This window comes from Monopterus albus, unplaced genomic scaffold, assembly GCF_001952655.1.
Source record: "Monopterus albus unplaced genomic scaffold, M_albus_1.0 scaffold273.1, whole genome shotgun sequence".
Classification (NCBI taxonomy): Eukaryota; Metazoa; Chordata; class Actinopteri; order Synbranchiformes; family Synbranchidae; genus Monopterus; species Monopterus albus.
The window spans coordinates 296654-324158 of NW_018128153.1; the positions used below are offsets into that span (position 1 = coordinate 296654).

The following is a 27505-nucleotide window of genomic DNA, read 5'->3' on the forward strand; positions in this document are numbered from 1 at the left end:
GGCAACTTTATAGAAGCACACAGAAACAGGAAAAACAGTTAAGTGAAGCAGAATGAACATACCCACCCCCTCTGAGGACTCTGACCCTTGAACCCTGACCTCTGCTTCCATTACAGTGCTTTCACTGGCTGTCAACAACCAAGACAAATAAAAAAAAGCCACATTTGTTGCATGGTTCCTCTGTCATTTGCATGAGGAAATATTACTCTATTACTTTTTTTTTTTTAAAGAAAAATACATGCATCTATTAAATAAGATGTGGCATTTAACATGCAGTGTTAATGTATGTCCAAGGTTTGGATGACTCCCAAAATACTAAATAAAAAGGTTTTGTTTAAGTACCCACAAAAAACTAAGAACAATTTCTGAGGCATATGGAATTGACCTGTTGAAATACAAATGTCAATATTTAACAACACACCTTTACACTTTTCTCATTTTATTCACATACAAGGGAGCTGGTGTTAGATTGTTTTCATTCTTAAAATCTTTTATTTTTATTTTTACTTATTTTTTCCCATTTCTGTTCCAACTTCAAATCCCAGACAGTCCATTACAACTGTGTGTGTGTGTGTATGTGTGTGGGTATTTTCACAAAATTCAGCGATAAGTGGCATGTTCTCATTCTTTTCAGCATCTTAAGCTTACCTTAAGCTGCCTTATCAAACACTGACCCTTCCCTCCCCTATCAGCCTCATTTCCATGGTCCTTAAATGCACCACCCCCATATAAACCAACACTGATCTCCTCTGTCTCCTCAACAATACAGGCGTTCTGACAAAGCAGGGTCGGTTTCCAGACCCCGTCTTTTCACCTCCTCTTTCTTCTTACTTCCCCCACTCGAGTTATTTTGTGTTTGTCAGTTCTTCCGATAGCGATTCTTTGGCTTCTCACCACAGCCGGTAGCCTCACAAGAGGACAGACCCGGCTGCTTGCCAGAGTTAATGCTGCTCAGAAGGGCAGGCAGTTCATTGGTGATTGCCCTCTCAATGTTATCCAGCAGACAGCCCCCAATGTAGGAGCACTGAGATGACAGGGGCTTGAAGTTGGTGATTGGGTTGATGCCAAAGAAGTCACGGTAAGCATCGCGGTTAGGCAGGTCAAATTTACTGACATTAGTCTTGGCTAGGATCGATTTGAAAATGTAGAACTTGTCTGGGTCATCCACAATCTCCTGGAAGACTAGTTCAGGGTCGCTGAAGAAGCTCATCTTCTCTTTAAAAGTCTGAACATAGCGGTCCACCAGCAAGCCATGGATGCGTACACGGATGCCATGCTGGCGGATGAATGCAATCTTGTTCTCCATGCGGTTTTCAATCACCTGGTTCAGATCTTCCAGGAGGGAGATCTCCTCTCGCTTGAAGAGGTCACGGCTGGTGTCGGGTTCATACTCGTATGGCCAAAAGGAGCTGACATAGACACGAGGAGGTTCAGTCACGTTGATCAGAGGTGCCAAGCTCCAAAAGAGGGCACCGTAGACTCTCATTAAATCCTGAGTGGCCAGGCTGTCAGCTTTGTTGAGGATGATGCGAATCTGGGACTCGCGACCCTTCAACTGCCGGAAAAGCATTTCCAACTCCAGGCCAACATCCAGCTTGGTTGGGTCAAATACCACGAAGATCAGGTCAGCACGGTCAATGAACCACTGGCAAACATCATTAAAAGGATAGCCTAGACAGTAGAAGAGAAATAAACAACTGCTACCATTGGACTATTCTGTTCTCCCATCCAAATGATACTGTAATGAGGAGTTTAGTAAAATACAGTATACTTTATTTACTCAATTTACCCAGCTGCTTTATATTTAAACTGTGGTGTGTGAAAATCTGCAAACTGAAGGTAAACATTTCTACTTCACCTCTCTCCTGCTGCTTGCGGTTCTCAATGATTCCAGGTGTGTCCACAAAGGTTACACGTTCTAGCAGCTTATGGGGCATCTCAACACCAATCAGCTTTTCTAGGAAGTTTTGGCCAAACTTCTCCAGGGGAGAAAAGGAGCGAGAGCTGTCTGCTGCCATAACTATACCTTCAACAGAGCGGATCTTCTCACCGTGCATAATAACAGTGAACTCAGAGGTAGTAGGCTCAGCTCCTAAAAGCAAATGAAGGGAACAGTAGAAGAAGAGATTAGCAGCAACAGGATTGGCAAGAAAAATAGACTGGGGAAGATTTTAAAGAAAGACAACACAGAGAGATTAAATAGAACATGTCTGTAACATGCCTGTGTAGAGCTGATAAGGGCTGTCGTTCAAGCCCAGGAGGTAATTGATCATGGAGGACTTTCCTACACTCCAGGGTCCCAGGAACAGCACCATGGGCTTGGAGGTAATCTCTCCATCTGTTGGGCAAGGAGAGACACCAGTGATTAAAATCTCAGCAGGATGACTAAATAATGACAAAAACTTCTTAAGTTCATCCCAAACTTTATATAACAAAATAATGAAAATTATGCTAACATTTTATTTGCTGATGATGAAAAAATATGTGAGAACATTGAGTGTTGACCTGTTACCAAACACGCACAGCATGCGTGTGTGTGTGTGTGTGTGTGTGTGTATATATGTGGAAGCCATACATAGAAGAAAAGCTGATTTTCATTTGTGCCTCATGCAGTCCAACCACAATATACTCTGTGGTTGTTTTTGGGATGAACTATACCACAAGTCTGAGATGCACCAAGAAGCACGTCAGAATAACAGTGTCACTCTTAATCCAGAGCAAAAAGGAATATTTTTAGGATTTAGAAAGGAACTAAAATAAAAGGTAGGTAAAGAAATGCACTGAAGCTGTTAGGTTTGCTTGCTAGTATTTAAAAAGAAAAGTTTCAATTAAATGCTGCAGCCATGTCTCAGTGACATGTGACACATTACTCGGACAGAAGACTCAACAATGCAAGGCTTTCAGAGCAAGCTGTATGCCTGAGCAAGCTGTATGCCTCAGCAAGCTGCCACGTGTGTTTTGAGTGGACATGGTGTCCGGGTGGTAGGGAGCAGAAAAATTCTGGTCCAAACCTGAATTAATTCCACAGAGGAAGAGTACAAAAATATCAAACAAAGAGAGACATAAAAACAAATGATCTCAAAAATAAAAAAAGTCAGCCAATTCAGTCGAACACTGACCACCTTTCCCCACCAGTGTCCCCTCCTTAAGTCTATGTCCTTTGCTAAAGCCAGAGCTGCACATGCAACCCCCTCCATATTTTACATTTTAAACTCTAACTACACAACTTCATGCTTAGTCTCTCTGTAAATATTATATAAAATGTGTTGCTTAAACACAAGTGTAAAGTCTATTATGTTTGTACCACCGAATGTTTTTATTTACATTTCTTCCCTTTTAATTCTTTAATACAAAATGAGAGTTTTGGCGAAAATTTTGAATAAGTAAATCAAGGAGAAAATCCATTTAGATCCACATACTATAGGGTATAAAAGTGCTGTTCTCCCACCTGTGGGTCACTTTGGCCTCATGCCCAAATCAGTGATGATACAATGGGTGTCACCCAAAGTGAAACATGTTTTTGACCCACAGAAAGCAGTGCAGCGTTTATACTGACCTAAGTGACTCACAAATGTATAAGGACAAATGAAGGGGGAAAAGAAATGGGCTGAGCACTTCAGGCAGTGCCATGCACAGGTAAGTCCCCACCCACACCCACCTGTGGCCGAGTCCCCTAGGGTTCGTCCAGGGTAGGCTGTTAGATAAGGGGAGCGGAAGAGATAGGAGTGGAAAGGGGGGAGTACAGAGAAGTGACAGGAACAGAGGGTGGAGGAGATTGAGGAGAGCTCAGTGAGTGTGTGAGCTTTCTACAAGCAAGAGGGAGGGGCAGAGTAACAGTGTGCATGAATGGGTGGGAGTCTAGTTTCATATTTGACCTAATGTGTCAAACATGTCTGTCTACAAATGAATGGCTGGTGTGCACCTATGTGATCAGCTGGTAAGGTGAGTCTAGTCATTCTGATTCATGTTTATTTTGAGGCATGGCACAAGTGGTATCTGACAAATCTGCATGCATGCTAAGTCTGAAAAGCCACAAGAGGGCGTGTTTTATTTCACTGCAGGAAAGAAGAGTTTGTTCTACAGTAGAGGTTCGGTGAGTGTTGAGTTTACTGTGAAGATACGGTGCAAAGTCATTTATAAATCAAACATGGACATTATAAAAAGTGTTGAGGGGAAAAATACATAGAAGAAAAGGGGAAGAAATATTCTTAAAGTAGTGTGAATGAAGTGATCCAGACAAATACACAGTAACACCTTTTCCTGGGCCAACAATACCATGGCAGGTCATTTCACTGTGGGCTGGACTTTATAGTGCATATGATAAGAAGTGAAAAAAGAAAGTGTAAATGCTACTGTTATATACTCATGGTGTGAATATAATGTGTGTGTACAAACACGGTGTCAAATCAACCAAAGTCACCAAAGCAACCAAGACAGAAAACCCACATAACAGAAGCAGCAGAAGTCTCCATAATACCTGAGATCTCATGCTGCCTCAGTTCATTGTACTTGTAGGTCTGCTCCATCGGCTTGATGGATGTGTGGTAGATCTTCCGCAACCTCTGTAGAGCAGCTGGAGAGCCAAAAGAAGACAAGGAAAGTGTCATAGATCCTCAGAAAAAGATATTTAAAAAGAGGCACGTTGGACAATTTGAAACTAGACGAAATAACAATCAGAGAATGTTCTGAGTTTCTCTTGAGTACAAATGTCTAACCTTTGATTTCCCGTATGACCCTTTAAAATGAAATAATATCTATACAAGGCCTCTTGTCACATCATTCACAGTTACTGAGTTGCAAGTTCCATCAGTGATTTTCAGATTGCTACAGTTGTTACTTCTCAGATTTCCTGTGTGACCCCTTCAAGTTGTAGTACATGTTTCACTTTAGTGCACAACCTGAAAACCAACTCATTTATTTATGTGTTGCATAAATAATCAAATCTTTGGAATACCTATGTAATTTACAACAAAATTGGGGAAAGAAAATCAAATCAACGTTCGGCTGCTTGGCATGTTTTACTGAGCTAACTTCAGTCTGTCAGATGCAGTCACAGCACCTAAATGTTTGATCCTCACCTGCATAGTCTGCTGCTTTTTCCTCAGTTGCAAGTCGCAGTGTCTCGTCAATGTGAGCTCTGTCTCTGAGGACGGGAGCAAAATCTTCTTCTTCTGTAAAAACATTAGGAACATGTAACTTGGTTCATGTCCTAAAAGCCAACCACCTAGAGTTTCATTATGAAGCTCACACGGGGCTTCATGACAGCCAGTCATACGTGTTAATTTTTTGCAACAGAGGACAGTGATGCTACTATTTCTAGTCAATATAGATAGCCAGAATTTCAATATATTCATCAGTACTGTATGCATCTCCTGGGAATTTAAGTATGACACAAAGATAACTGATAATAAATGCTAAGTCATATTCAGGTATAGCAGAGATTTGAGCTGCTGCATGATGAAATGTTTGCAACCTCATCTGTAGCCCCCTGTACACCAAGTGCATTTTCTGTTATTGCCACTTCTGTCTTACCGTTAGCTTTGTGAATAAGTCTGGCAAGAATGACAGCTATGCATAAAAAAAAAAACACTTTTTAGTGGCACTTTTTTACAGGGTGTCAGACAACTTTTAACATTTTCTGCTGTGTGATACAGCACAAAACAGGGACAGAGGCCACAGACACCATTATCCTGTCAGTTACCAAATACTTTGTGTGCTTTGAACCTGGTAACGATAACAAAATGCAACTCAATCTGTGTGTGCACTACAAATCCATCACTTTTGATGTTATATTGTATAAATATATCTTTTCCTAAGACACAAATCTGGGCTTTAAAGTAGAACAGTTTTTTGTTTTGTTTGTTTTTCCCAAGTTTTTTTTATATGAAAAATGGGTATGGTGCGTTTACACATCTCATAATGTACATGTGTCTGATATTTCAGTGACTCTTCTTATACCCATTGTGTATATGTGTGTAACAGAGAGAGACTATGTAATTTGTCTTTTTTATTATTGTGATGCTTGCTGTGTCTTTATATTTGTAATTGAAGTGTTAATGCTTTGGCAATACTGTATATGTAAACAGTCATGCCAATAAAGCTTATTAAATTGAAAAATTGAATAGAAATGAGAGAAAACATGTCATCTACCGGGTGTGTCATCTCCACTTTTGAACATACTGGGTTACTTAGATCATAGCTGTTAGTACAATCAGTTCTTAATTTAGAAAGCAAACACTGAAAATAAACAGACAAAGACATTTGTTTGGCATCACCATGGGCTTTATAAGAAGATCAGAGAGACACAGAGAGGGACTTTCCCACTTTCATACAGGATTGAGTTTTCACTGTACATGAGACAGTGATGTGCAGTCCTCTGTCTTTTCTCTTCTATATTTAGCCATTTATCATAGGCTAATCTATGAGGCCTGTCCTTGTGCACCCAGGCCTCAGAACAGACTTCCCCGTAGTGTCTCCTATGCAGCTCTGCTTCAGACAAACCTGTTACAGCCGTGAGGTGTACATAGAAATGTTAGGTCACTTTAAAATGGTATTTACAGCATGTTAGTGGAATATCGACTATGTACTGTAAAACACATGCCATAATCAGAATATTGATGTTAAATCACTACATTATTATTTACACTTTCTCAGTATACAACTGCTCAGTTCAGTTTACTGACACAGGAAACAGAGTTCTTTAACTTGATCTTAAAATAAGATCAGCTGAGCTCCTTTACAAAACTCTAGACAAAAAAAATGCAGTCTTATAAAACTAATAATATACCATGAAGAGACAGGATCAACAGGTGTGAAATGTTGACACTGCTGCCCAGAGTATAATCCTCTGATCTCAGCTGGTGACTGGTAGGGAACCTGTTTGCCCAGGTCATGTCTGGGCATTTGTATAATACTCAAATCACAAAAGAACTGGTTTAATGTACTTGAGATCTTATGTCAGAGGAACAAAACTCTTCAGAATATTGATTTGGAACAGGTCCAATATACTGGAATGGGAGTGTTTACAAACAAATCTGCTCAGGTGCATTAGCAACATGTTCTGGGTCAGGTGAGAAGATGAGGTCAGGAAGTGACACACTCAGTCATACTCTCCATAACCCCCCTCTTTTGTAACTCAGTGAAATATATGTTGTATCTTACAGTGGAGGATAAACATAAAAAATGACCAACTACACATGATTTTGTAAAATCACTTCTTTTTTGTTGTCAGATCCAAATCCTGAGAAACAGTTTCCAGATGATAAACAGTGCTAGATCGTTTTTTTACATCTAATAATAAACTGTATATCAATGTGAAAAGACCCCGCTGTGTCAGAGGACAGCACTGCCATCACATCCTGCACCTTAACCTGGAGTATAGCCAATGGCCAAGAGGTCAATGACTTCTAGTGTTTCTGGCCAAGAGTCAGAAATGCACATCACACTGGTGCATCAAATGACAAGTAAAATCATCTGAAGGCTGGTTTGTTTACAAGCTCGAAGCATATAAATACATTTACGTTTAGTAAAACTGAGCTGGCTCAAAAAAGGTGTCTGTCAACTGAGAAATCCAGGGTGCACTTTCTATCAGTCCTGTGATTTGATAGAAAAATCACACCATAGGAAGCCAAAAGGAAAAAGTCCAAACTGTGCACAGTTAAATTATAATGTAAGGACTCCCCAGAATAATGTCATAAGACAGTGTATAGTTTAGACTTTAAGAAACCCCAACAGTTGCTCCTTTGATGAATAACAGCACTGACACAAACAACTGGACAAGGAACAACGTAAAACTGTTGATTCTCCCTGAGTCAACCTACTAAAAATAAGATGTCTAATAGGTAATTTGTTTGTTTTTATTCTCAAGAAGGCGCAGTCAGTTGGGGTGGAAAGGAGTGTCTTTCCAAAACAACAAGGAATAATCTGACTATTCAGAGCATTCATGCGACCTTTTGAGTTGTCCTTCTGATGTTTCTCAAACATCTGAGTTGCAGTGATAGTGGCATTACTCATTTGGCAGAACTTTTAGTACACTGGAATTGTTTGCACTTTATTTTAAAATTTAAAAAATGTCAATGGAACAAAACAAAATGGACGGTATCTTTTTACACATGTGATCCTGTGATGACGCAAAAGTGTGTTTTTGTCAGTGTGACAGTAGTCACCCTGCCTAGAGGATGCAAAGGATATTCAACTTGGAGCCTAGAGTGGCTTTTTAGGAACACATCCCATTTTCTCAGTCCACCAAAGCAGCACACAAAGCTTACTCAAGCACCTGTAACTTGACTCATTCAGATGAGTCATGTCTTTTAACATTAGCCTCTTGAATGGGGCTTAACTGCTGCAAACGTGTTAACGGCTTCCAGTACAGTGAATCCGACAGAGGTCCTGGGACAGAGTTCCGCAACGATCAGAGAGGTAGTGTTGCCTGTGAATGGTGGGCCGTGCTTCAGTGTTCAAAATTAACTTTAGGGCACGAGGGATATTGAGCCCCAAATATCTGCTCCCAGAACCATACGTTCTCATGGAGACCGTTGAAACACAAGCCTTAGTTGTGAGAAACAACTGGAATCATCAGTGCATCCTGAAGGACTGTGCAGCCTCAGTGGCTGGGTGACTCATGCCTCAACTACGTTCATATGGGGGGACTATTCAATCATCAGTAGCTGCAAGTCTGAAAAGTATGCACAAATCTTTTGCTTCAGTTTAAAGACTCCCTGTTTTTAAATATTTGAATTTCATTGTACAGACTGATGAATGCACAGGCTTTGTAACTTGAAGACTGTTCTCACAAAAGAAAAGCTTCTCTATACTTTCTATACCAGTGTGATGTGTGCATTATTTAATTTACTCAACGCACACAACCAGGGAATAAATACCCTATGTATTATCTACTTATGCAGGCATGCATATATGCATGTGCTTATGTATCTGCAGTCATGGGCATTTGCACTGTTTATATTAAAGATCTCTCTAAGTCTAACCTCCTGGGATCATGCTGTGCTTGCAGCACAGTTGAGGTACATTGACTTAAACTGAACATGTTGAAGGCAGCAGTTTTGGAAATCTCAGTCAGAAAATTTATCCTGAATACAGGGGGGAGATTCAAGCAACCTTACTGATGACCAGGGGTTCCACAGGGGAGGCCCTGATTTCATTCCATTTTAAAAATGCTGGAGATTTTTTTATACCCACTAATGTGTAAAACAACCATTTAATGGGTATTAATGTAACACAGAAGGTAAATTTCTTTTTCATTTTAGAAGGGCATTGCACATATAGTTTTCTAAAAATGATTTATTAAAAATAAATAAATTCATAACTTTAACGTACCCATGTGCATGATTTTACCCTGGCAAGGGTCAGAGCAGTCAATGTATGTGCAGGGCATGTTGAGAAGAGGCCATGGATGGCAACAGGTGGCACAGCTTGTGGAACTAGTACTCCCCCATAGTCAGAAATAGCCCCACAGAGAGTTAGAAAATGGACAGGGGAGGGGGCAGCATGGCTGCCTCCTATTTTAAGGTTTTGACTGTTCAGTCTGGAGACTCAGAGACATCTACATCCGACAGAGCTGACTGTGTGATATACAGGCTAACCAAGAGAAACGACCAAATGCAACAATGGTTTTCTTCTTTTCCTTGTATTGGAGGCATTTTAAACAAGAAATGCAGTTCAGTCACAAGTATAATTCAGTCTTTGTTACGTATACATTAGATCTACTTTTACATTTCCTTTAATTGTAGCCTGTCAATTTCAGACATCTTTTCACAAAATTCTTGATTGTATAGTAAAACAACAAAAACATTAGTCTCTAGGTTTGTCACTGGCCCTTACAAATCAGCTTGTGTGAGCACATCTATTCTCTTAGTCCTCCCAGGGTTCACTGTTAGCTAGACATGACATGGAGTGACAGGCTCCAGGGCAAAGGCGCTTTACGCCGAGGTGCTGACTTGATGCCTTTATCCCCACTTTTCTGTTTGAAAGTCAAGAAAAGACTTCAGGTCTCCTTGGGATGGGAGTGGGTTATGGGGTCTTAGGGAGTCCCTTCTATTACCACCATGACAGAGATGTCCCAGACATGCCATCACAGGGGATCACATGGATGCAGTGTGCCTTTAAATTTGTGTCTCCCCTCTGCGAGGTGACAAGGCCAAAAATGTTTTTATTGCATTAAGGATGGATAGTATTACCACTCAAATATAAACAAACTGGAGACTCATCAAGGCTGCAAAGAGGTTGTGATATATTTGCATTTGAGAAGAGTCATAATTAGTTTGGATATGCTTTCTGTGCTGACTGGTTCTGGATTTTAGCAATCTGTTGTAATTAAAATCGCATTAATGGTATTTTTATATTCTATTATCTGTTGTTAAGTACCCTTTGCACTCAAACCCCACAGTTTTAGTCCTTGTTTGGTCAGGCAGTGTGATCCACAAACAACCTGGTTAGTGTAGTGTTTCTAGCAATTGTACTGTATAACCCTATAGTTAGTACAGGAGCCTATGTTTGCCATTACTTGCCAACAGTGAGCAGTGTCAGACCCACATATGACCATGGAAATGAGCAGTATCACTGAGCCAGATTGGCCATGTAACGCACTCGTATATGTCAATTTTAAAAAACCACAGGTTTTCTCTCTTGCTTGCTTTGGCATGAAAAACTGAAGGTATTTAATATGTGCAGGCAAACAACTATAAAAGAAATATGATGGCAGAGTCAGATAAGCTATCCCAAAAGATCTCCAGGTATGTTCTCATTACTTCTAACTTGCCTACAGTGTCCAAAATTAAGGAGTCATAGAACAGCGTCTTTCTCAGACAGCTCTAAATGACCAGTTAATGCAGCGCGTGCTGCTCACATAATCGGTTGGTGTCAATCGCCAAATGTCTTTGAAGTAGCACGTAACAGAAACGTGTTTAAGATTTCATAACATCACTGTTTATGCTGTGGTGTTGCTTTTAGCTTTATTTTTAACAAAATGTTCAGAAAATCTAATAAATTGTAGTGTTACAATGCAGTGGAATTGTCTTTGCTTTTTGGACTGAAAAGCTGCACAGCACAGGGCATAGCCAACCTATGATGGAATGATAAATTGATTTCACATTCCTTAAGAAGGAGACCACCTTTTCTACTCCTCTGCAGAGCTCATTTGAGTTAACTGACAGAAATCAAACTAGTCAATAACACAAATAACTGCACACTAAACAGCAACGATTCTTATAATTGCTTGAATCTTATAGAATCAAATTACTGCATACTGTGCAGGAAAAAAAATCTATAGAGATTATACACATGCAATAAATTTAGAAAGGCTACCAAAAGACACCTGCACGAGTCTGCAGAAGGTGCCTATGAAGGCATGAGCTGAAGCCACATCCTGGCCCCTCCTGTCTGGAGAATGCATGTCCCTATAAGGCCAACTGCTGGGAATAAATTGTGATTGTGACAGTGTGGATTGACAGCAGCTGTGCAGTGTATCTAAAGGGAAGCATGGGCCTGGGTGGGGTGAAGAGTGAGGAGGGAAAGGGGGGTCAAAAAGAGGGAGGGAGAAACGGTAGTGGACAGTGTTGGGTTTCACGAGACCTTCCAATCTTAGACACCTGACAGCAGCCTGGAATATGGAGGCCTGGCTCTGGGCTGCGGAGTTGAACGCCACCCCAAGGACAGACAAGGGTGACAAACAAGGGTAACAACAACCGCTCAAACCAGTCAACATTTTCAGAATAGATAATCTAGAGGTTTTTGTCAATGTGAATTTCAACTCCATAGGTGCTATGTAATCATATTTACCATGGGACCTGCAGATTACCATGCTAATGATCACCACAAGAAATGTTGCCCCCTATAGGATTTCCAAGTCAGGAGAAACTCTTATGAACCAAGTTGTCGAAGATAAAATTTAAGAATAACAAGCAATGAGACCATATGAATGAATGCCAGAGTTGAAGAGAGAAAAAGCTCAATATCCATTTAAGCTCCCACGTGGCTGTTCTCTCCTTGATTAGAGTAAGACTTTCCATCAGCTGGTGCCATGCATTAGGACAGCTGGCATGCTGTCAGTCCAAAGGAGAGGCTGAACTCTAGTTTGAATAATCCTCAACTCCTCATCTGCAGAAACTCACATGTGACATTTGTTCATGCAGTGAAAGTTGCAGGCATTACAATGTTCTTGTTTTGGATTTAATAATTAAAAGACATGCAGAAGAGTGACTTAAAGCTTTCATTTTGTAATGCGTGCCAGTGGCTTCAGTAGGACAGATTTTAAATAGATGTGCATGGTGGCAAAGAAAAACCAGGATGCCATTTCTGTCTTTATCTTTGACTATACTTGGCTAACTGTCCCAATGGCTGTTACCATCCTCATGTAATCTGCCTCCAAACGCTAGTGTAATTTGTGACCAAAGCGGCCTCACAGCCAGTGCAAGAAATGAACCTACTTTTGACCATACAGCAACTCATTCTTGATCATTTGAACAGTCTGAATCACAGCTTCTGAATCTGAAGTGACATTATCATTAAACCAACAGAGAAATCACCTACAGCAGCAGCACATTTAGTTAAACTATCTTCCAAACTCAAACTATGTCACAATTTCATTTATTTGCAGCTGTTGTACACAGGCATTTCTAATGCTCACGGTGCACCATCCCACACAAAACAAAACAAACCTATCTTATATTTTTTTTTAAAAGCTCCCATCTTACCTGCTGTGGCCTGCAAAAGCAGCAGGCAAAGGAAACAGCACATTGAGAGTGTACCCTTCATGATGGCTGCCAGGAGAACTCTGATAGTCTCAGACTATATATACCAAGGCAGGAAGGTTAAAGGGCATGCAAAAAGAAGAGGCGGGGAACAGAGAGGGCCAGCTGGTAGAGGGGCTGAGATCTGGGTATTCAAAGTACTGCTGGAGTCAAAGCATGTCACGGGGACTCTACGTGTACAAGCAGCTGACTCTCCTTTTTAGAGGTCGCAACTTGGGCCTTAGCATCGGTGCACCAAGACCTGGTTCTGCTTGTCAGTGCTGAATCACTCAACTTCTCATTGTCCATCATTTTACAAAATGTGTTTTAAAAATGGAAAATAGGTACAGGTTTTAACACCTCTATGAATGAGACGATGCACTATACTATACTACTTTCCTATTAGTAGTCTGACTCTGGGGAAAGTAGTATAGCAGTGTTTGACATTGAAAGTTTTTTTTTCTGTTTTTGATTTCTTTCCAAGAGTTAAGTGAGAAGATTAGTAGCTTAGATATAAGTAGGTATGAGACCTGCTATTGTATCAATTAACCAAGAAAGACATTAATTAGTGAACTGGTGGTGTAGGTAGTTTTCTTTGACTTAGGAGAGAGGCTAGCTTCCAGTCTACATGCTAAGCTAAGCTAAACAAAGCTAAGCTAATCACTTCCTAGCTTTGTACTCTGTATTGTGTATTGATCTTCTCATCTAAAGACAGGCTTCGTTACTACAGACAGAACAGAGTTAATAGTTTTCCTCTGTTTACAGTCATATGTGCTAAGCAAAGCTAACTTGTGGTTGTAGCCATATAGTTAGCCTAAAGGATAGATTTGAGAGTTGAATTGACCTCAACTAATTCTCAGCAAGAAAGCAAGTAGGTGTATTTGCCAAAATGTACAGCTCCAGAATTCAATTAAAATGCAAATACTTCTATTAATGGTGAAACAATAAATTAAGGATTGAACTATTTATCAAATTAAGATAGAATCACAATGAGCTGCTTTGGGTGTTTTAAGTCTTCTCTCACCAAAATATTTGTAGTAAATATACTTACAGTACACGAGGGCCTGGCATTGGAGAGAAATGTCAAACCCTTATTCAAGGGAGGAATACACAATATTCACTTGGCTGCCGTGTTGGCAACATAATAATCATAAGGGTGTGAGAGAGGGAAGGATGAAAGCTGAGGAGAGGGTTATGTCTGGAACATAAAGACCCCCGAGACGACCTGGAATCCATAACAGAGCTAAACGCCTGGCAGATTACTGCTTTATCACACTCCAACACTTGTGAACATAAGCTCACAATTCCTCAGGAATCAACATTCCAACTGTAAAATTAATCCCCAAATATGACGAGTTTTTCCAAGCATGTCCCTCTCATATGATTTTGAATGGAAGGGTTTCTAAGCAGTACAGCATATTGGCCCGTGAAACTACCTCAATCCTGAGGAACTTCCCTGGTGACAGGATGTGGCTATGAGGTTAAATGATTTGTTTATAAGCAATCTGTGCATTTGATAGGCTTTTATGAATTCTAATAAACATTTATTCTTTATTATAGATGACAAACACTGGCATCAACCTTTTCCACATGTAGCTTTATAATGACTGCTTTGATGCTGCTGTCACCAGAAATGATCACAGACCAACAGTTTGTAATGCCTCAAGCCAGTTCATTCAGACATGTAGAAAATGTTTTCAAGTCCTAGCTAAGAAAGGTGTCATCAGCTTTTGCAGCATAATAAGAAAGTACTAGATCATATTTTGATAAATTCAGCAAATGTATGCTATAGTGCATAAAACTTCAAATGCTAACTGAAGTGTTGCATTTTTAAAAAAAGTCTTAACCTATGCTATTAATGCATTAATGGAAGTTTGAATTGTTCCTTTGTGAAAAAATTGACATATTCTAATGAGCATTTTAATTACATTGTTCCATACTGACAAGGTTTTCTGACTCTTGTTACCTGATCTAGAACTATCTAAAATGTCATTAGGTTCATAAATGTAATGACAGATGGGTCCTCGACCTATAGGGCTCTCGCTCAGGCTGTAGGAGGCAGCATACTAACAAATACATCATATAAATATTACTGAATGAACACGTGTGGGTGTGAACAAGAGGCTTGGAATGAATGAATGCATGTCAGAGAATACTGACAAGAGACGCCACCTACTGTTCTGGGTGCACCTTTTTAACTGTCAGAGAGAAGCTGCTCAATCTTAATTTAGCAATGAGCTGAAAAGCTGGGAAGGGACAGGGGGGCTTTAAAACTTCATCCACCAATCAGGAATAGACACTTACATCAGCTGTACTGCCATCCATTCCTGAAGGAAGACAAATTTAGCAGGTTATGTCATCATTACTGCCATAACAGTTCAATACATAGTGACATGCTCATTTTGAAGACACAAAAAACAGGAGAAAAAAAAGTCAAACACAGGGCCCAGTGTGTAAAAAACAAAGTACAAACTTTTATTATTCTGTTTATACAAAGGCACATGCCTCTTTATCCCCAAAACATTTCTTTAAAAAAAAAAAAAAAAAAAAAAAAGCTTCTTGATGACCATATGCACTGACAGATCTAACAAAAATAAAAGGGGGAGGGGGAATAACAACAGAGGGAAGGGGAGCTACAAAATTGGAAGGGAGGCAAGCAATATTGGCAATAGATGAACAAAGAAAGCATAAAAGATGGCAAAAGAACTAAAAATGGATGAGAAGGGGCAAACAGGACAAGATGTAGGAAAAAAGAACAAAAAGTGATGCGAAGGGGCAAACAGGACAAGATGTAGGACTGAATATGGAGTGAAACAGGGATACACAGCTGTGCGGTTTTTACTCATAACCTCAGGAGCTTCAGCTGAGGGAATGCCCCTTTGTACAAAAGAATGAGGCGGACCCCAGTATACTACAATAAGTGCTTTGTAATCTTGACCAATTTTATGATCCCCAGACTCATTCAATTCATCTGACAAACTGATATGTCCTTGGAACATTTCCTAACACAGAAAAGAGTGTAATACACAGACAGAACTAGAACCGTTTTGAAATTCAGCAGAAAACTATCAAATGCAGATACTCTTAGGAAAAACCAAGGGCTCCACCAAAAGCAGAGCACACACCATGTTTTCAACATCCAGGAATCCCGTTCCTATAACGATAAGTACTGGGAACATGTCCCATGATTACATTTGACAGATGTGTCACAGAGCAGCTGACATCAATGTTTCCTTAAAGGGCTATTCCATGAAATAATGATAAGATGAGGTGTGTTCAGTTGAACACATTACCTGTCCAGCAGTTCAAAACTCCACCTCTTCATTGATGCAGGAAATCTATAACGAGTCTGTTGCTAAATGCAATTTTAACATAGGAGTGATGTGTCAAAAGCCCTAATATAACTGTAAAATCTAAATATACCAGGTTTAACATTTGAACAGTAACCTGATTAGAAAAATAAGTAAACGTTTATGGAATGTTAACATTTCAATGTATATTTTTTCTCAACACCTGGAAATACTAGTGCACACAAAGGGGGCAAACAGTTGCAAATCTACATATAAATCCAATGATAACTCAATATTCTGAGACATTTTGAATACTCAAGAGCATCTGAATGTAATTAGTACACCAGCAACCTGTTTTTGAGGAAAACAAAGTAAACATACATTTGAAATTATACAAAATGACTGGCAATATACTGTATATTCTAACACACCCCAGGTGTTTACAAGCCTGTCTGGACAGGCGAGTTGAAGTCCAGAGGGATTCCAGTGGCCACCAAACAGCCCAGATCAAGTGTTCAGGTACATCTCTCAGACACTAGGGCTGTGTTAAGGCTGGCTTCACAATGCCTCTCTGCACTCAAGGCCTATTATTAAGGCAAGATGCTGCCTCTCTCAGCTACATGTCTTAATGTTTATCTGTCTGTCAACCAACAGTTTCAGGCAAAACACAATTAAGAATAAGATCTAACCATAAACATGTAAGTATCATGGTACATTAGATAAAAAGCGTGTGAAAGGACAAATGATGTATGTGAGGAAATGCATAGAGCATGTTTGGTCTACCCAGTCACCTCCATAGCACATTCAAAAAAAATAATTTTACTGGATATTTTCCGCATATTCTGCTGTGTAGCACATTTAAAAAAAAATTTAACTGGATATTTTCCGCATATTCTGCTGTGATAACTGTCCCATCAGTTGGAAACCCCCCCCCCAAACTGTTAGGGGCTAAATAAATCCAGCCCTTAAAATTGAGCAAACAAGTGATTGCATGTCAGTCATACAGTATTTGTATGTGTGAATGTTGTGCACACATACACGTGCCTTAGTGTCAAGGCAAAAGCTGTGCTGGTGCAGACTACCAGAGTCTGGGGCACCTCTAACGCTCTGCTAATTCAAAAAGAGAAATACACACACCAGTTGAAATCACTTGACTACCCACAGATTAGCTTATTTAACAAGCTAGGTGCTTTTATGTTCAAGAGGGGAGGATGCTAAGAAATATCAAAGCACTGATTCTTTTTTTAAAGAAGAACATGCCAAATATATCTGTGGGATTACTGGGAACCCAGCCCGTAAAAATGGCAAACAAACAAACAAAAACTGTGAACCAGTATGTGCACTTTCTCCTCTCGAGCTGCACTTCACTTCCTGTGAGCACCAGTTAAACATAAAAACTGTTTTCAATTTTTTTCCCCCCAGTACAGTTGCTTTAACTTGCTGGCTGAGGGAGCCTTAGAGAAACAAAACATGACAAAGTGGACTTAACAAAATTAAAATCATCATCATTTATCCAGAAGCCTAACAGGTGTGACTTTGAGATGGTCTGATAAGCTCAGTGTCTCTCCAAAAAACTCAGATGGATCAAGAAGAGAAGGTTTAAAGAATGTTCATCTTAAACGTAAACGCTCTAGTGTTGGGTGGTGATGCTGCCACACTGCTGGGCTCTTCACCATCTTTGCCTGCTGTTCCACAGACCAGTCACATGTTTTCAAGCCCAAATAGACAGAACAGTTCTGGTGGTTAATGTAGATTCATAGCAGACATTTGAAATTCCAGTATCCAGTATGACAGAGCATTTATAGATCAGTTGATGAAGTAGTTGTTCTAATAACCTTTCTATAAATTCATGAACAGGCATGAGTTCTGTGAATGAGATAGCAGGGGGCAAAATATAAGCGAGAGAGAAAGACGCAGAAGAGAGTGCATGAATGGGCTGCCTATCACGGTACAACATGTAAGAGTGTATATTAAAAAAGGAGAAAAGAGAGTGCTTCAATCTATCTACCAGCCCTATCAATGTCCACTGAACAAGAGTGCTGTGGGTTTGTCGCCTCACGCAGCCCTGGTCTGCTTGGGCCTTTTGTGTGTATGTATGCATGTAAATGTACGGCGTGTGAGACTTCAGGAATGACCTCAGGGTAGCGAACAGTCCTCAGGCCCATCACTATTTGAGGCTGTGTCTGAGCCCCCCACATCAGAGAGGACTCGACCTGAAGTGACGATGACCGCTCTCCGCTGCTCCTCCTCGCCAACACAACCCTTACCCTGGGTGCCCTCAATGTGCTGGATTGCCTGGAGTAAGAGGGAGGAACAGGGCCGTATATCAGAGATGTGAGTGACAATAGCACCCTCTAGTGCTCAGATCTGAGAGACCTTTGCTGCACCAAAAAACTATCCATTAAATTCATGGCAAATAATTTTAACAGTCTTACTTGAACGATAGTGTCCAGGTTCTGTCGAGATGTGGACACTGCATTGATAACGGATGCTGGGCCCATGGTTACCACGGTGACATGATGGGACTGGGGAGGTTGGGCAGGTGCAGGCACAATGACCGTGGCATGGTGTGTAGGTGCAGGAGGGGTAGGTGGGCCCAACACCTGGAACAAAGCAGCACTTATTACATCTTATGCTCATATGACCACTTCACTGTGCTAACAAGTGATGTCGGTGCACTCAAACCGCACTATAAACCTGCAGAAACTAACATGAGTATATACACAAATACATACAAGTATGTAAACACATACACTAAATACAACTGACAAAACAGCTGGGAAGCATACTGAATATTAACCAGGCCAGATATTAAGAAGCTTTCACAAACCTTAATTTAGCTTTTTCTGTGTGTTTTGTGTCTAACAACAAGCTTATTGGGCAACTGGTCAGTTTTTTCCTGAAATAGCGCAAATAAGATTTGCTCTGCTTTCACATGAAGGTGCCAATTACCAAAACAGAGCCCACCAACCCAAAGCAGTATGCTCAAATCAAAGGCAACCCAACCTTGTCCAATTTGCTACATACAGTATATGTTTATTAAAATCTGTGTCATGTTACTCACCTCCTTACAACGGGCATAGAATTTCACTCCAGATTTTATTAACAGTTGAACAAAGAATAGTAACTCAAGGCCCAGTTGCATGTTTTTTTTTTTTCCCGGTGGGCTGATTAGATTTTGGTGGTCAAGGGTCAAAGGTCAAGGTCATTGTGACCTCATGCCTGGTCCATTCTCATGAACACAATATCTCTGGAACATCTGGATGGTATTCATTCAAATTCAGCACAAATGTCCACTTGGACTCAAGGATGATGTGACAACGCTCTCCATGAGTCCTCTGTACTCCTCTGTAAAAATAGTCTCTAAGTGAAGAGAACATGTTTCTCTTACTCACTATAAACATACATATCAATATAGTGACAGCTTCCATTTTGCAAAAAAATACATTTAGTAACTTCAAAGTCTTCACTACATACCTGTATATTAGACAAGTCTGGACAGACATGCACGTAGACTGCAACTTCACTGGTTGACTAGTTTTTCTAGTTTTTGCAGAGCTTTCAGCTACATCTTAGGGTCGGATGTGAGTGAGCTATAACATCCTATAATAATTTTATTCCATTAGGTTGTGATTGTAAATTTGTCAGATTGATATTGATTTGAGTGCATATCACTTAGCTCTGGTTGAGGAGGTACAAAGTGTTACATGCTAAACCACAGTGTATCAATCATCTTCCACTACCAGCACCCAGCTGTCAGCAGCAGTGGATGGGCAGAGAGCACACGTTGACTGACTTGGCATCATGTTCAGCTCGAGTTAGCCTGCAGAAACAGGATACTGCGGCTGTCAGGGCAGGACACAGGCACAGCAGAATGATGTGTGAGCTGCTCGTTTAACACACTATAAATTGATGACAGCTCTAACTTGGAAATAAAGGTGACTGTCATGTGCTACTGTGTTGGTGTGAAATCAACAACGCACTGTGCGATTAGTCAGAAGTGCATGTGCTTTCACATGCTACAGTATATGCTTCAACATGTTTATTGCCAGCTGCTTGGTAAATTTAGGCTGAGTCCAAAATAAACCCTGGTTTTCAAAATATAATGGACAAAAAGGTTTGTCTGCCTAGATATGGGAAAGTTTAAAAAAAAGGATAAAGGTTGCATCAGAAAACAGAAAATGTGATTAAATGGACAGGATAAAACCTTTAAGAATATTTACTGTAGTTATTTGTTCTGCCTTCGATATTTACATCTATGTCTATAGTATATATACAAACAGGAGAAAGCTCCATGTCACAATTAGTTCTAATAAGGGCTGTTTGTGTTTAAGCATAAAATGTCTATACAGGGCTTTAAGTTAACCTATTACAAAAAAAGTGAAATGCATGAGCACAAACATTCTCATATCATTCAACTGTTTATGCATGAGTCACACTCATATGTAAGTGTCTCCAACCTGAGGGCTGTGGGCTGGAGTAAGGTCCCTCTCCAGCTGCTTCTGCTGCTGCAGACGAACAAGGCTCTGTGTTTGGGCCTGCTGCTCTTGGACCTGCTGGGCGATCGCTTTCAGTTTCTCTGGGTACAACTGGGCATCCAGGGAACGCATCTGACAAAACCGCAGGAGATAAAAGTGTCAGCTGCAGTTCAAATCAATGTAAGGCAATGGGTTTGTTTCAGACTTTTGAAATTGACAGTGGCTGTTCCTTACCTGTTCTTCCAGAATCATCCTGACTGACCGCTCTTTCTCCAGCTGCTGCCTCAGCTCAATCATCTCCCTCCTCAAGTCCTCCGTCTTCTCCTCCTCCAGGATGTCTGGCGAGCCAATGCCTTCATCCTTTTCCTCTGCACGCCTCCTCTTTGGGGAGGAACCACTTAACTCCTAGGGAGTGCAAACACAAACTGGATGAAGGCCAGAAACACCTGGCAATGACTTTGGTAACAATGTAAGGTTTGGCACAGTGATACTTTACTTGTATGATTCGTTTCAGTTGACTGTTTTGCTGCAATAGCCGTGTTTTTTCTTGCTCCAAAGTGAAAATGTACTCTGCTGTCTGTTGCAGGATGGCAGCCTGGGGTAAAGAGAAAAACAATCATGAAACCGGTCTGTTATGAAGGAGAGTGAAGACCCTTAAAGCTCCATACAACTCATCATCCCATTCAAATCTCTGTTTGTGACCCACCTTGCTGAGCTTCTCTCCATCGCTGTGTGGGATAAGTGTTTTAAGTGACTGGAATCCAGCATTGATGCTCTGCATACGCCGACGCTCATTGCTGTTGGCAATCTCTCTGCGAATTCGCCTCTCTTGGTCACGGGCTGTTTCTGGGGTCAGAGGAATGTTGGCCAGACTAAGAAAAAAGGGAGAATGAGTAGGGGGACAGGAGTTAGTTGGGCATTGGGAAAAAATAAAACCTGCATTTTAAACAAAAACTTTTAAATATTGCCACTTGTTGCTAGAAATCATCTATGCAGGTTAACAGTAAAAAGTGACACTGTACAAGTCACAGGCTATATAGGCATATATTAACATATTAAAGGAAAGATACATCCTCAGGTACTACTGAACCAAATTCCTATAGTGTGAAGTTCTTTTTTGACTGCATGTTTTGATTTACTTTTTAGGTCAATATAAATTTGATCAGTCTGCTTTTTCTACTGCTACTTCAGCTTCCTTCATTTCTCAGAATTACTTTAGGCAGCCCCTGGTCGAGCAAATGGAAATAAACAGGTCTGTGGCAAAGTTAGCAAATGCTTGTTGTCATAATCCCTACTTACTCAACATGTACAAGGATACTGTCCATTGAGATCTTAGGATTTCTGATGTCTTTGCTCTTTAGTTTATGCTTTCTCACCGTGAAACTACAGATATCACCATTTCTTTTTGGGTTTCTATTCACTTTAATTGATTGGGGTGCAGTAGCATCACAACTCCAACACATAAAACACTAATTTTCTACATGGCTAGACAACATGTAGTGAGCAAATATGTATTTTTATGATTTGGATGATGTATTTACCATTACATCACCACCACCATAACTACTCATCTGTGTATTCCATAAGTAATAACTAAAATATAAAACACTACACTTGTGTCATAACTGTTGTAAGCAAGCACAGTGGGACATTGCATTTTACAAGATTTGTGGGAGTGATCAAGAGGCCTTTTGAGCATCACCTGTGCTAAAGGATATCTTTCTACAGTTTATGCTGTTTAACCGGTTGTGTGTTATAATCTGAGCAAAGTCTGTTAATGTTTTCCCCTAAAACTGCAGAGAAAAACCACTAAGCCATATGCAGTAATTTGGTTGAGGGGGAATTCTGAGGAAACTTCCTTTAACATTGTGCGTATCAAACACAGTATCTCTGGGACCCTCTCTAGCCAAGCTCTTATCTCTACTGACTCAGCTGCCTCAGTGCAAACACTGAAAACAATTGTGCAGACACAGATGAGAAAAGGTGTGTGCGTGTGTGGGCACACACAGTCGCACAAACATAACATGTACCAACACTGTAGTGGCACATCCAGCAAACACATCCACTGCCAAAACATATCCAACTGGGCCTGGACTTCAATATATCACACTAACACAAACCACTATAGAGGCACAGCCTAGGTGATTGGTTCATTGATGAAGGTATCAAATGAAAAAAATTATTCAACAAATATATTGATAATAATTAGGCTAAATCTTGGAGATGTTGAAAATAAAAAAGTGCATTTATCACTGTTTTCTGACATTTTATAGACTGATAAATTACACATTAATGGAATAATATGTTATAGGCTATATTGACCGTATAATGGAAACAATCATTCATAATAGGGTTGGAAGTAAAATGCAACCAGTTTAATAATAATTTGAGTCATTTATTAGCCAGTAAACCTACAAAACAAAAAATAGTTATGTTTTAACTGTAAAACAAAATTAGAAAAATTAAGGGCTCAGGTGTATTCATGGCCCCAGTGCGATAAAACTGAACAACTGCAACAATTTCTTTTTTTGTTGCCATTAAGTTTAATAAGGAACTGAAATCAGTTTGGGTTAAATGAGTATAACCTTTCTTCGGTGTTCTCCATAGACCAACTACGAGGATTTTTTTTTTAATAAAATCACAAAAACTACAATTCCCACACTGCTCGCGTCACTAGCAGCATCAACATCAGCATATCCCTCCGCCTCCCTCTTGTAACAGGGCTGCGGACGTAACGACGGGCCTTCCGCAACATACACACCCCCTTATTAATAACAAGGCTTTTAATTTTCTTGGCTCCTCGTGACTGCCAAATGTCCCTTTACCAGACAGGCGGCAGGAAATGCATTTTAAACAGCTTCAATAAGCTCCCCCTGTCATCACAACTGGCCGTCACCACCTCCGTGTTCCAAGCACTTTTCGTGTCCTCCGCCATTACAACAATGCGGCAGGCAGCATGGTAGAGGTGCGGGATGAAAAGACGCAGTGGATGCGACTCGATAGCGCCAACAAGACCCACACAAAACAATTAAAACTATAGCTACAGCCGATGGGGGCGATTTTAATAACAACTGCACATTTGCTTGTAAAGAGTGGACGAAAGCAGAGCGCTATAAACAGGAAACAAACGCCAGACCCTCTCATCACTCTTAGCACAAGCCACAAGCATGGCCGCACTACCCACAATAACTTCGGGTCGCTCTGAGCGAAATCGGCAACCCCAACGATATGTGCGGCAAAAACCGACCCCTTCCCTCTGTAGGGCACCCGCTCCTATGACCTGCACATTTCTTAAGCAAATCACAGCATTTATAGGTGACACTTGGGAATAATTTGAGGATAAATAGAGCTGCGATGCGCTCTACAGCGGAGTAGCAGCGTGGTGTGCACGGAACCACGTGGTTTATGTTTGTTAGCCACAAAATACATCGATTTTTCAGGCAAATGTGCAAAATAACAACACGGGAAGGATGCTGTGGTTTCAATCAGAGATTCAACTTGGCCAATCCTAATATAATTTCAGTGTTTGATGAAACAAATACCCGCCGCTGCTAGTGAGTGGGTCGTGTACAGAATAATACATCAGATCAAGCATGTTGCCTCAGCGCCGTCGCTAAGTGCGTGTTCTTCAAACAGATGCCTTATAATAACACACTGCATGCTGGGTGAAGCGTGTGTATACACACCTACAAAGACCTCCAATCACTTCTTTCTCCGTTTTCCTGAAATGTTGCAAAGAGGGCACCTTCTGAGCTGGCACCATGAAATACTCCATGCTTGCCTCTCGCCAGTTTGGTACCCCCCTCTAAAAACAGCAATCAGTCTCCGTAGGATAAAAGAAAAATTATGAGCAAATATTATTGTGAGCAAAAATCCCGTGATCCGACGCGGGTTAAATCCGCAAAAGAAGATATGAATCCCTCGTCTGTGTAATGTGGTAGTTTCGGGCTGCTGAGAGTTGTAATGTTACGCGACTTCCAGCTGATGGGGTTCCCTCGTCGTGTGTGGCGCTCTACCTCTCTCTCTCGCTCCCCTTTGCTTTCTCCCTCTGCATGACCGTGTGTGTGTATGCAGCTGATCGGGTGGCTTTCAAGGCGGGAAACAGCTGGTAGGAGTCACACACTGCACTACCAAAAGCCTCCTTCCGCAGAGACGGGGGACTGCATGTAAACAAAGGACTATTTAGTGCACAAATGCGCCGATGAAAAGACGCACACGGGAAGATAAATAGGATTAAGTGGCTTTATTGGGAATCACAGCAAACACCGACAGCTAATATATAATTAAAACTGCGGCATATGTGGAGTCAAAGCTATCTAAGAACCCTTCAGTAATGATCACGGCTATCAAAAGCATTTCCCCGTCATGTGGCATGCCTCCTTCATTTTTATAAAGAACACCACTAATTTGAATTCCTGAACTTTTAAAGCGAAAAGCACATTCACACCAGGTAGCCTAGCCTAAATACGCACCCGGGGTCATTTGACACCTTTGAAAGCCATAACCCAAAATGTGCCTTAACACATCCAAAACCGATAGGAGTATAGTAAATAAAGCGCGGCACCACTACAGGGGCGGACACTCCAACAGCTGCGATAAGTGCACGAGAAGGATCAGCTGACGCGCCCTGAGCTGCACAGCAACAGCGCACCGGCGAGAGCCATCCGGGACGCACCGCTGGCTGACACAGCACGGCGAAACGTGTGTGTGTGGTTCACCATCTTGGACGTAACCCTGGACGTACAGAAGGGTAAATTAGAGTAACCTCATTTATTTGGGTAAACGGAGGCTGAGGCGCGGATGCAGCGGTCCTGCACCCGGAAATGTGAAAAGCCGCAGCTTCATCTTTGCTGTGTTAATTAGTCCACCTCAATGACGCAGCTATAGGTTGTTGCCTTGATTTTTTTCTCCATTAAAAACCCAGACAGCTGGTGTGGGCTACACATTTACATCTGGATATAAACAGTGATGGATAATGTAGCCTACAAGTAGGTCTACACTCAGATGGCAGTTTATTATAGGTAAAACTAATGCAATAAATCCTCCTTCATGAAGGTGTCAATGTTTCTGTATGGCCTAATGCATAAAAGCTCAACAGCAGCACCTTAATTTGCGGCAACAAGTTGTCAATTTGTAACATCTTTAACGTTGAATCTCGGACAGGGGTGTACATATGACTTACACGGCAGTGATTTTTAAATGAAACTAGAAGATACGTACATTTAAAGCTTTCTATATTAATGTCAGAAACATAAAACTTACAAATGTAGTTCTTAATGCCAGGCTACACAAACATCGACCTATAAAACAGACTTAAATAGGAAAATTATACATGAGCTTTAACATAAAATATAAACATTTCTATGCTGTTGTCTATTTCACTCTATGACTGGTGACTCACATTAGTAGGCTACTTAAATTGCCTGTTATATTGGCCACATGTGTAGTTTGCTAAGTGTTTTAATGGGCAACAGAAATGTTTAACCCTTTTTAAACATAATGAACATGAAACCATGTTTTAAGTGTTTTGGTGTTATGGTGTGATTCGTCTTTATCTTATAAATAGTGAATGATTAGACGCTCGTGGTTTTTCCGCTAAATGGAAATATAAGACTGCAAATCCTTTTGTGCTAATGAACAGACTCTCTGAGGGCTCCTGAGGTAATTACAACTTCTCCCAGGCTGCCTCACGCCCTCTAGTGGTGATATGGTGGAAAGGTGAAGGGGACACTGCTAACTATACTACTGTTATGGTGCATTGCATCGTTAGATGCACACAGGGCAGTGGACAGAAGAGAAACTTCTCACAACAAATACAACAGCTAATGAGACACCAGCTTACTCAAATGGTCACTGTATCTTGTGGGGTTGCTTTAAAAAAGTTATATATGTGGTGGTCATAGTTGTTTTGATTGGCTGGCACCTACAGCTAATTTAGATTTCATGTCTCACCACACACCAGCTCTTTTGACATTAGTCATGACACATTTCAGATTTGTGAGTTCAACCAAACTGGTATTGTGCACTGAAGTGGAATGTATATTTTACTTTTAGTTATTATAAAACCATATTACATGCAACATCTTTCTTGAATTATTCAACAAGCAGACCTATAATTATCTTATAATCTTATAATGTTGTGATGATGGAAAATAAAGGTATTTAGAAGGATCTTCAGAAATCAAAGTAAATAGTTCCATCATTTGAAAGAGAGGGGAAAACTGACATATACCAAAAAAGCCCAAAGCTCCCCTTTTTCTAGTATATGAACACGGTTACAAGTGTTGCTTTGATTGTATTGATTTATAAGTGTTAAAATATTGGTATAATAGTACAATCTTTGACTTTCTTAACGTTTCAATTATCTAACACTTAATTGTTTTTATGACAGCTGGTTGAGGTTAGTGGTGGAAGATGTACTTTACTTAAGCAAAACTAGCAATGCCGAAGTGTAGAAGTAGAGCCGACTCTGCTACAAGTAAAACTCCTGCATTCACAATGTACTTAAGTAAAAGTTCAAGTATTAGCATTCAAATATACTTTATGTAAAAGTAAAAGTACTTAAGAGGCACAATGGAACATTAATGTGTGTTATTGTGTACACCACTTTAATGTTGCAGCTGGTGAAGGTGGAGCAAATTTTTACTACTTTATATGATGTTTTGATAGTCATATGTTTTTCTACTGCTGGGCAGCTTGTGAATTTCCCACTGGGATCAAAACAATCTTGTCTTATGAATATAACGTATTTTGTTTTAGGCCTACTAATCATAATCTGCAAAGTAAACAACTAAAGTTATCAAAAGGATGTGGTGGAGTGCTGCCTATTAAATGTAGCCTAGTGAAGTCAAAGTATGAAGTAGCATAAGGTGGAAATGAGTAAAGTAGGCTATAAATACTTCAGATTGTACTTGGGTATAGTTCTTCACTAAATGAACCTAATTTTCCACCACTGGTTGAGACAGAGGTGCTGTTCAGCATGCGAGCTGAGATG

At 40.5% G+C, this 27505-nt stretch overlaps 3 protein-coding genes across 4 annotated transcripts in view; 1 reads left to right on the forward strand and 2 right to left on the reverse strand.

Annotated features, from left to right (window-relative positions):
* Positions 1–859: 859 nt before the first annotated feature.
* Positions 860–12762, reverse strand: srl (sarcalumenin). The gene is made up of 6 exons (XM_020622121.1): positions 12708–12762; positions 5079–5171; positions 4478–4573; positions 2222–2338; positions 1859–2092; positions 860–1671 (listed from the first exon to the last, which is right to left on the reverse strand). The coding sequence occupies exons 1-6, from the start codon at positions 12748–12750 to the stop codon at positions 860–862; spliced, it is 1395 nt and encodes a 464-aa protein (XP_020477777.1). The 5' UTR covers positions 12751–12762.
* Positions 12763–16915: 4153 nt separating this feature from the next.
* On the reverse strand, positions 16916–24555 carry tfap4 (transcription factor AP-4 (activating enhancer binding protein 4)). Its single transcript, XM_020622129.1, has 7 exons — positions 24198–24555; positions 21218–21383; positions 21008–21106; positions 20746–20916; positions 20494–20643; positions 18469–18636; positions 16916–18328 (listed from the first exon to the last, which is right to left on the reverse strand). Exons 1-7 carry the CDS (start codon positions 24284–24286, stop codon positions 18170–18172), a joined length of 1002 nt encoding a protein of 333 aa, XP_020477785.1. The 5' UTR covers positions 24287–24555; the 3' UTR covers positions 16916–18169.
* A 15-nt stretch (positions 24556–24570) lies between these two features.
* Positions 24571–27505, forward strand: part of glis2b (GLIS family zinc finger 2b) — a 28857-nt gene continuing 25922 nt past the window's right edge. Inside the window, exon 1 of one of the 2 annotated variants that reach the window (XM_020622127.1) lies at positions 24571–24619. The gene's annotated coding sequence lies outside the window, so the exon portion shown is untranslated. Of the gene's footprint in view, positions 24620–25085; positions 25262–27505 lie in introns of those variants that run through there. The other variant, XM_020622126.1, reaches the window with a different exon arrangement.

Bases quoted from the DNA above. Each gene is read 5' to 3' on its own strand.
- tfap4 (XM_020622129.1), bottom strand. From the start codon at position 24,286: ATGGAGTATTTCATGGTGCCAGCTCAGAAGGTGCCCTCTTTGCAACAT. The intron at 21,384-24,197 runs GTGTGTATACAC...CTTTTTTCTTAG, and splicing joins GTGATTGGAGGTCTTTGTAG to TCTGGCCAACATTCCTCTGA. The intron at 20,917-21,007 runs GTAAAGTATCAC...TGCACTCCCTAG, and splicing joins AACTGAAACGAATCATACAA to GAGTTAAGTGGTTCCTCCCC.
- srl (XM_020622121.1), bottom strand. From the start codon at position 12,750: ATGTGCTGTTTCCTTTGCCTGCTGCTTTTGCAGGCCACAGCAG. The intron at 4,574-5,078 runs GTGAGGATCAAA...TTGGCTCTCCAG, and splicing joins AAAAGCAGCAGACTATGCAG to CTGCTCTACAGAGGTTGCGG. The intron at 2,093-2,221 runs GCATGTTACAGA...ATTTGCTTTTAG, and splicing joins CCCTTATCAGCTCTACACAG to GAGCTGAGCCTACTACCTCT.